Source organism: Lingula anatina, chromosome 6, assembly GCF_051362555.1.
Source record: "Lingula anatina isolate TDL-2025a chromosome 6, LinAna3.0, whole genome shotgun sequence".
NCBI lineage: Eukaryota > Metazoa > Brachiopoda > Lingulata > Lingulida > Lingulidae > Lingula > Lingula anatina.
The window spans coordinates 21,589,850-21,600,108 of record NC_141772.1 but is presented as its reverse complement, the minus strand read 5'-3'; the positions used below and the strand labels follow the sequence as shown (position 1 = coordinate 21,600,108).

At 37.2% G+C, this 10,259-nt stretch overlaps 1 protein-coding gene across 2 annotated transcripts; it reads left to right on the top strand.

Annotated features, from left to right (window-relative positions):
* Window positions 1–3,002: 3,002 nt before the first annotated feature.
* Window positions 3,003–10,259, top strand: LOC106175088 (uncharacterized). 2 transcript variants are annotated; one of them, XM_087014639.1, is made up of 9 exons: window positions 3,003–3,250; window positions 5,668–5,805; window positions 6,269–6,369; window positions 6,783–6,881; window positions 7,140–7,287; window positions 7,775–7,911; window positions 8,737–8,876; window positions 9,224–9,398; window positions 9,730–10,259. In XM_087014639.1, the coding sequence occupies exons 3-9, from the start codon at window positions 6,354–6,356 to the stop codon at window positions 9,936–9,938; spliced, it is 924 nt and encodes a 307-aa protein (XP_086870765.1). In that variant the 5' UTR covers window positions 3,003–3,250; window positions 5,668–5,805; window positions 6,269–6,353; the 3' UTR covers window positions 9,939–10,259. The 2 variants fall into 2 exon arrangements, with proteins under 2 accessions (XP_086870765.1, XP_086870766.1); XM_087014640.1 differs by lacking the exon at window positions 7,140–7,287.

The following is a 10,259-nucleotide window of genomic DNA, read 5'->3' as shown; positions in this document are numbered from 1 at the left end:
CGTATGCCTTAAAACGAGTCCAACGCGACACATGTTTGTTTACATTAACAAGTATCTTTATTTTAGCGATTATCATTGTTGATTTAACACACAAGTCTATTTTATCTGGTGGCGTATATGGCTACTGTTTATATTACTTATACGCTTAGTTCACCATTTCAATATTGTTAAACCGGTTAATTGTATGAAATCTTTATTCAAGACTTGGGAGTGTATGATGTATGTGCATAGGGAAAATACAAGTTCATCATGTTCATGTACATGCCATTAACAAATACATATTGTTATGAAAAAGAAAAATTACGACTGAGTTTGATAACTTTTTTATTTCATATTCTTAGCATGAAAAATCATTTTAATTACATAATTTCCGGAAAAATTTTTTGTAAATAAAAAATTCAACAATTTCTTTTACTGAGCATAAATAATCAATCTCATTTATTTAGTTTTAAAATTATCATAGAGAAATTAAAATAAACTAATCATTAAATATTTTACTCATAATAATAATCAATATCATTTTCTTAGTTAAGAGTTATCAATAAAGAATTTCATGAATACATGTAGTTGCAATACGCCACCAAAATTTCTCAGATTTAAACAGTTTGTTTCATCGCCCCAAAAATAAAAAAAATATCTTGCCAGTATGGAGCCTCACACACTTCACTTGGAGCTGTCACCCTGCGGTTCAAACACGTACTGAAATGCATCAGAGGGGCTAAGGGAGCATAAAAAACTGGTTGCTCACAACAAAATATGTCCTTGGCATGCAAACTATAAATATAAAAAATCAACAAAAGTTTTTAAATATGATTCATTTTTCACTCACCTCTCTCAGAAAAAAAAGACTGTAACATATGAATCTAAAGATTTTAATTGTCCTATAAAGCTGACCTGAATTGATGCAACTATATATGCAGGCACCATCGAATCCCACATGACCCGATATCTATGATCTGGTGTAATACAAGGCATTTAAAACATATTGGTTTAATTGGCAGGTAGCATACGAATTATGAGAATTGCCCGAGTAGACTTTCTGCACTTAATTTACCCTATGGAGAATATTGAAGAACCTAATTGTGTCTGTGTTAATGTGACAATGGTCTTCTTTGGAACGACCGATCTTGACCTTTCCTCTAAAACTACGTAACATATACGATCGACTGTTCACGTGCCCGCCACTTATCTGTCTTCACATGTCCGTTCCCTGTGTAACCTACAACGTCCAATTGAATTCCAGGCGATATAGACGACGCCAGACTAACCACTGAACTTCATCGTCGTCTTCCTTGTACCATCAGCGGCGACCAGTGGAGGTCAGTGGCGTGCTCTCAACGTCTTTCTGCTTCCTATGAGACCAATGAGCGTTGTAAGGGCGACCTGGGCGAGAACTAGAAACTTTAAAGTGCTTCGATATATTCTATTTTTTTATTTCATCATTTCTGTCCCATTTGACCAAATCGCATGAGGCCCCTTCTATAACTATCCTCAGTTGTGTCGGAAAATAATATTAGAAATATATTAAAAAAAACAACATAAAACTTGTATACGAGACTTCAATTTCAAAAACAGTTAGACAGCGTGAAACATGTATATGTGGGTCCGACAAGGAGCTCAAAGTCTTAAAGGATTTCAGCCAGACCATCAGAAAATGTTTTGAACGGAGCATAACCTTCAGAAAACATGCCCAAATAATTATTTCTTAATCAAAATACACTAACTAGAAATTCATTTTGTAAATATCAAGCTTCTAAAAAGAATCATTTTCGTTAGGCCTGGGAGTTAATGAGCTACGGTGACGACATAAAAGCCACAGGAGGAGAGGGCCAGCGTGTTTAGCTGTCAAACTGAGCTGCCACTATCTACCTACTATCTATCTACTATGAAACCATTTTCCTGTCAGTTCAAACCTTTAACTAGTATTTAATTACGACTTGCTATACTAGCATAAACTAGTATTTATTTACTTTATCTACTAGTATAATCAGATATTCTCAATATATACGTCCATTTGAAGTAAACAGAAGAATTATATTTTTTCTAAAACCTTGGTGAAAGAAAGTGATAAATCTATTGTGTGTAATCACGCATACTGCAATCTGTCCAAAGTGCTGCAGCACCACTACAGACCAAATTCTGTAGCGAGGTTTTTAAGAAATAAATATTATTATTATTATTATTACATGTTTCCATATATGCCTTGGTAGTATGCACAGTTTTCATATTCAGTGACGAAGGTTTTACCAAGGAAAAGTTCTGTCTTTATTGCAATCACCACCAGTCCTATTCATACCCATCACTATATTACATATCTAATTAAAATATTATCTTTAAACATTAACTTAAGATATTATCTAGCTGTACGAGACAAGGGTCACGAGAGACGGGCGACATCATAATGTGAGCGGGGCATGTTAAGGGGCGCCACAACGTTCCTTACAGTCTATGCTAATTTTTTTTAAATTTGTCTCAAATGCTAATTTTTGATAACTAAGAATACGCCATACCGCCGCCAGCCACACATTGGTTGGTTGAGTGCAATAACTTTGTCCTATACCAGATCAGTGTTCACGTTTTGTGTCAGGTAAGGGGCGCACATATTTGCGTGATATTTGCACCTGTATCAGTTTGACTTGCCCCCTCCCCCTTTTTTTACTGGGCGCCCTCCAACATGGATAGAAACCAAGAACATATCAAAGATGAAATAAATCAGTTTAGCAATATACTACTAGAAATTCGAGTGTCTTTAAAAGGTTCAGTAATCGGTTCGCTGATCTAGAAAACTACAAGAGCCGTGTATTTACAACCAGCTGTACTTCTACAGCCTTAGGTCTCTATTCATTGTACTCACCACCAGTCCTTCCAATATTTATATTTCAAATCTAATTAAAATATTGCCTTTCATAATTAACTTAAGATATTATCTACCGTGTAATTTCGCTTATAAGGGTTACGGGATGTGCACGACATCTAAGGGGGAATGGGACACACAGCGTCCATTAAGGTAAATTTCGTGCGTCAAATGCTCATTTCTTTACAAATGACCTGCATATAAATGGATATATCATTGTTAAATGAACAATACATTTGTGTTGCATCCGTTCTGAAAAGACAATTACCAGCAACTATAAAAGGTTCACCTTTTTAACTAGAACTTGGACACATTGACATATATTTCAAGTTATTTGAACGAAGCACATACAGCAAAAGACCAACATGGATGCATCTTCCATAGCGGCAAATGACGGTAGTATTTATGTACATAAGAATTATAGCTGCTGAGTACATATATATCTCGCTTGAATCCTTTTAATGAGAGTGCTATAGTGTGACAAAAACTCGATTGTAAATTTTTTACATGCAGCATTTTATCTAAATGTAAAATTGCAGGATAATGTATAAAACATGTATACATATTTTTGTTTTATTGCTTGTGAAATGGACAAAAAACCTTTTAGATAAGTATTCAGGTCCGTACCAGGGGGTGGGGGTTCGGGGGTTCAAGAGAATCCCACTTTTTGCTGGGAAAATATCGCCTCTAAGTAAAGTTTTTTTGGAGACATAAAGGCTTTATGGTAAAAGGTCTACTTTTTCCAAAAAAAGAATCCCCTTTTTAAAATTGCTGGCTACAGGCCTGAGCTGCCTATTGCTTTATTAACAACCGCATTATACTTCAATATTTGTGTACATGTACATGTAAAATGTAATGAAGAAATTTCTAATCACCTACAATGTTTTTTATACAAAGCTAAAGCAATTATTTGAGCTAGTGTACATAATATTTTCCTTTAAGCTTACAGTGTCGTCTAATAATCACCGTAGTCATTCAATTCAATGTATTTATTTATTCAATTTTATTTTAGTCATATGGTGCAAAACAATTGCTGACGTGGGTGTGTCATGCACTAAAGCCTCGGTCACAACCGGACGCACGAATTTCCCTGCGATTTTCGGGTGTTGCGGAGGCCGTGGAGGTCGTAGAGGTAGAGGAAAGTCTGCCTTGCGAGTCACAAGGGCCACATGAGATGTCCTTTCAAGCAGGGATGCTAATTGCAAGGAGTGATGGCCGTGGAAATTGTACTCATGTCTTGAGTTTGTCTTGCTTCCTGTGTACGTGGCACACACTCACCACTTACGAAGGGAATGCAACGCACGGCGAAAGTAATGCCCTTTTGCGTCAGTTTTGCTTCACACTTGCCTCACACGTTTGTGGTAACGCACTGATGGCGTACGTCAGTTTTGCTTCCTGTTCTCCTCTTCTTTCTTCTTCCTCCTCCCTTTTTTCTACTATGTAAGCTTCTTTCTCTTGCCTTTTGGAGGCATGTTAGAAACTAAATTTAGCAAAAATTTGAAAATTTTGAAAATTGTTGTACACGTCACACAGTCGACGTTCATGGAAAAGACACGAGCGTGCGTCGTAAGCACGCCTTTTATACACCATGCGAGGGGGTGACGCACGTGCGACGCATTCCCGGTGTGCTCTCGACTTCGTTCGTTAGTTGTGAGGGCGTGCGCCTTACTCAACACGCAAAGGGCACTTGCTCCTTCATTGCGTCTTGCACAACGCGCGTCTCTCTTGCTAACTCCATGCGAGGGGAGCAAGTTACGCTTGCGGCCTCGCTGTTCGCAGGCTATTCGTAGAATCTTTTGGACATGTCCAACATCCTCCGTACGTGCTTACGGGCTGTCTGCGAACTCGAAATTGTGTAAGAAGGACTTGCATGGGACGTGAGATTCTGCGCAAAATTTGGACGCAAACGGCCCCTAAGAGTCCGTACGGCCGGTTGTGACCGAGGCTTAAATAATGAACTTCCCATGCTATCCTGTATATGGGGCTATATGTGGTAGCAGTGCTTTATTTGTCAAACATACAAAGGGAAATCGTACATGTGCCCCACCCCAAACCCTTAATTTTGAAAAGAATACGCTGAAGCATTGCATCACCGTACATAGGGCGATAACAGCCCCATGATGTGCATAGGAAAGTAAGCATGTAGGTATGATACGTCCGAATACAAGTAAAGGCTGATAGAAATAATTGCCATAAGAACCATTAAGGGTCAAATTATGGAGTGGTAGTCGGACATGAGCAATGGCTTGTCCTCGGTGAATACATAAAAAGCGGTCCATGACATAGTTGAAAATCCATCACATCACAGAGTGGCAACTTTGTGGTAGAATTCAGAGGGTGTACTACAAAAGTAAAAAAAAAAAAAAAAAAAAAAAAAAAAAAAAAAAAAAACATTCTGTGGGCAAAGAAAAATTGCCAATAGTTAACATAACGTCAACAAGTGGCACAATTAAAGACAAAACGGAAATGACATTTAATGAATGAAATCCCAGAAGTAGGTCCGTTTGTTACCCGATGCGTGTGAAGTAGGCAGGACGTGACATACATGCACTGACCCGCAAAAGGATAAGGATTGTTTACAGTGATCCCACAATGTTCTCCACCATTTTGTGGCATCTGTGTGGAATCATTAGAGCCGCACGATATAAAGTACTTTGACGCATGGCCTGTCCAAAAATGAAGACAGTTTGTTGATGAGCTTTATATTTCAGTCACTCTTAAACATTACTTAAATGCAACATTATTTAGAAAAAAAGACGCTTTGCCTTTATCGAGCAAAACACAGAGACACATGTAGATTTTTATACTTACAGAGACCAGAGTCAACCAGTTTGAACGCCCGATCTACCGTGTTCCAGACCGATATGACGGATCTCGCTTTTGGAGCGAAAATGGTTCTTATTCCGAATCATTGTATAATGATGAGTTAACCATGGCGCTGCGGGCTATAGGTATTTTATTTTCATTAAATTATTTTATTTAGAAATTAAAATTGCTGAAATAAAAAATACAGAATTGCAGACATGAGTCTGGGTTTAAAAAACGGAACATTTATCATAGGAAACACTCAGAGCGAGAAGAGCAAAGTGATAGCTAGGCCGCGAACTAAATATGGCGGACCTACATGAAAGGAAGACCGCTTTATCCTTTAATGGTCTCTCCGCCTCTCACACGGCTCCCCACGCATCGCCCCTCGACCGGTTGAATTAAGCCGAGATTTAATTACTGTGACCCTGCAGGGACGACGCATGGGGAGGCGTGTGAGAGGCGGAGAGACCATTGCACGTATATATATGTGCATTTCTTTACTTTTTAAAATCACACTGGAGTACCTTGCTATGTTCTAACTACAAAGGCATAATAAACAAAATTAAAGAAAGCAACTTACTACGTAAGGTAATCATACTTTTTCAGATGAAGCATCGGTGCTGAATAACAAGAACCCCTTTGTCATCTGTGATTATGGTGCCGGAGATGGAGGGACATATCTTTTAAGTTTATGATCGAGATTAAAGGTACGAATGAAAGATCTTTATCAAAAGCCCTATCTTTGTGTGTGTGTGTTGGGACCGGGTCCTCGTCTTGATATACAGCTCTCAATCGGAAAAGAATAAGTGGGGGTTTACTCTTGAGTCAAAGAAGGATTTCTAATCTCAAAACTGTATTATATATCGTCTTCATCTTAAGAGAGGAGAGAATGGCGATTTTTTTCAGCACAACAGTTTAAATTTGCATGTCTCACTTAGATAAAAAGTTCCTTTTGTTTAATTTGGATACCAAGCATTTTATTGTAAGTAAATCAGTAATTTTCACATATCAGATAATAGATAATAAAAGTTAATAATATTCTGTCATTTACATAAAAAAATTTTGCCTAGTCTTTCGGGGCCACTGTCTTTTTAAAATAAAAAAGCATTTTACTTTCAAGGAGCACTACGAAGAAAACATGGATTTGAAAAACCGCTCCTGATCATATATGAGGATCAACCATGGAACGACTTCAATTCCCTATTCCGTGTAACGCAAGGTATACGATCTAAAAACCTCCGTGGTCGAGAGGTCGCGTCGCACCAGCTCTCATATGACGGTCATTTGTGAATAGGGCCTACTGTTATTGCAAAGTCGGCAAAATGTTTTTTTACAGTATTCTCACATATAAGTTGGTATATGTGTTGGTGTTATTATTTATGTGTTGGTGTCATTATATACGTGTTGGTGTCATTATATACATTGTCAACCACAGAGGCTGTTATTTTTTTTCTAACGTGATATTTTTAATTATTAGGAGAATCGATAAACCTTGACTCCAGTCCCGTGGCATTTCAAAACGTGCATATCTTCGCAAGCGGTTCTTCATTCTTTGGTTCCTGCACACCAACAAATTACGTGGATCTTGCTGTGTCGTCAAACGCAATGCACTGGCTTAGCAAACGGTGTCTTAATACTTTTTTATTTATTCTTCGTGTTCATAATGAGATATATCTGATTCTGATCCCCATATTCCTTTACAGAACGTTCTTTGGATTGATACGACGTAATATATACACCTCGTCAGGTGTACAGATATACCAATCACATCAGCTTACAGCAACATTAATTCGTACTCGGACATACTGATTAATGTGTAATGTCTCATTACCTGTTCATTAAAAAAACATCTAATCTCATATTTGACAACAATTTAACTGGTATTTCTTAAAATAACTGCATCAAAGTTAAATGTTTTGACGATTATTACGCATAATCATAAGTGATGTCAATTAGTTCAAAACCGACAGTGACTCTCGGGGATTTCGCAACTTAAAGTAGCTCAATGGGTGGCCCACAATGCGAAAATGCCTACAAAAGCAGTACACATTTAAAAGCACAGATCAATACGTGTGAACTCCCCTTATTATCACAATGCATTATATATTCTAGCCCCTGTACCCTTGAGCGAGCTATTTTCTGCCAAGAAGAGGCAGATGTGAGCGACAAGGAGCGCCATGCATATCAAAAACAAGCTGCCGAAGACTGGGAAACGATTCTGATAAACAGGGCAAGGGAAATGAAAACAGGTATTAGGTATTTTAAACATCCCGTATGATAATGATGCATCAGTAATTTTACTGGTTAAGATAGATAGATAGATAGATAGATAGATAGATCCCAACGTGAGCAGAAAGTACAAATAAGTGTATTTTACAAACACCAAAATGCACGAAATATAGAAATATATGCACAATTAGCGTAACAAAAACAAATTTATTATGCTCAAGTTGGTCGAGTCAATATGTTAGCATTAGGAAAATAAACAGTTTACAGCATATATCAAACGACATGCGTCTCAATAAATGTTATTCATGATATATATGATAAACGATTTAGGTTAAAGAATTAAGACCCCGTTCCCATGCCAGATCAAGAAGGATCGACATATCTCCGAGGGGTTTCTTGTTACACTGCATTCAGCTTAAGCGTCTCTGATGTCTGGCACGCCTAATGAAGTTGTTAGGCATAATTTTAAAACTATCGTTTAGCAGCTTCCGTAGGGGTGTCAGGCATCTTAACCGCTTAAGCTGAATGCCATTTAGCGAAAATCGTCTCGGAAATGGGTCGGTCCTGCTAGATCGATCTAGAAATGAGAATGGCGTCTAAGGCTGTATTCCCAGAGCTTTTAGATCGATCTATCCCAGCGGGGAGTCTAACTAGATTATTGTCAGATAAGCCGGCTTAAATGTCCGTCCCGCCTACTACAAGCTGTAAGGGGGTAATTAACTTTGGTGTCCGCTCGGCTGACTGCTAATTAGCGTGAACCCCCAGGGAGTTAGGTCGATCTAAAGTAGATCGATCTAATCTCTGGAAATGGGGTCTAAGTTTAAATAATCTTATTGGTGTTTTAGGTGCTCATCTGATCATTGGATTAATGGGGTTAAAGGACGCGAATGAATTTAGAAGACCCAGCAGTGGGGGCACCCCTGCCTACTTACGAGTTTTAAGAGACATTTGGTGGTCAAATGTCGAGCAAGGTGTGATAACAAAGGTAATTTCACTGTTAACAAAAATTAAAATAACAATAATAATAATAAACTGTGCAAAATCATATTCTTGTTTCAGAGCTCTACTGATGCATACATGTATTTGGTAACGATAGTGATGAAATATCTTTTTTTTTAATTTTTATATTATATTTATATGTTAACTGAAAAAAACATCATGAATGGCGATAAGTGCAAAAAATAAAAGAAAGTATAGAAAAGAAAATGTAGATGATCAGATTGACTGAACAAGAATTGAAGTTTGTGCATGCTCGTCTAGCATAGGTGATATACTGTATTTAATATTCAATGCAATATAACTTAAATTCTAACAGATTCATTATTTTCGTAGGAGGAATTTAAAAATACAAACGCTGCATATTATCGACGATCAGAAGTTGAATTAAAAGCACCGTTTGTAAGCAAGGACTCCAAGGTTTTAAAAGAAGGTTTAAAACTTATTTCAATCAAAATGAAAGATGTTCCAATCAACCCAGCTGCAATGGTAGGAAAAGAGAAAGTTACAGGTAAGTTTTAATAATATATGCGTATGGTTTCTGCGTTGTACAAGTGGCATATTGTTTCTCTTTCTCAATAAAGTTTCTGAAAATATACTCTGTGATGTTCATGTATACAAGTAAAGGCACGAAATAATAAAACTATTCTACGAACTAAAAAAATCGTGTAAAAGCCCAATGATAAGTGTCCCCAAGTTTCTCTGAATTACTACTTTTAGGCAAAAATTCTACTGTTCTTGTAATGCACATCGTAAGACGAACATCCGTAATTTGTACACAAGATTACATGATTGAAGACTACATGTATATAATGTAATATAGCTAACCATTTTTAATCCAGGAACTCGCTCGATAAAAAGGTACGTTAATTCGGTCCAAGCTTGGAGTAATGCTATATTCTACTCTGGTCTCTCCGAGCACAGATCGGAAGAAGAACGAAAAGTCATAATGGATCAGTTATACTCCCAGTTTGAGGAATGTATCATGTGCAATCCCGATGACTTCATTTTTGAGTTTACAATGGCCTATGTAGACATCGTGAAGACTTAAAATCAGACAGCGATACCAATATCTTTGAGGCGGAGAGTAAAGCAATTGGTGTCAAGCAATGCAAAAATACATGTAATAACGCCACATTTTTGAAGTTAAAATCTTAACGACATCTACAAAGAAAAAATGAGATAATTCTTCTTAATTTTCATTGCTAAAAATATTTGTTTTAATCCACTGACAATAGCTGTTGTAAAATAGTAAACACGGAAAATGAAAATAACATTTTACCTAAAAAAGTTGCTACTAAACCATAAATTTCGTCAGCAGAGATACTAGTGAAGTGGAATTTGGAAAAAATAAATCTGCTGATGTAATGTG

Coding starts and splice junctions, on each gene's coding strand:
- LOC106175088 (XM_087014639.1), top strand. Junction 6,882..7,139: donor CCTATTCCGTGTAACGCAAG/GTATACGATCTA, acceptor TTTAATTATTAG/GAGAATCGATAAACCTTGAC. Junction 9,399..9,729: donor AGGAAAAGAGAAAGTTACAG/GTAAGTTTTAAT, acceptor TTTTTAATCCAG/GAACTCGCTCGATAAAAAGG.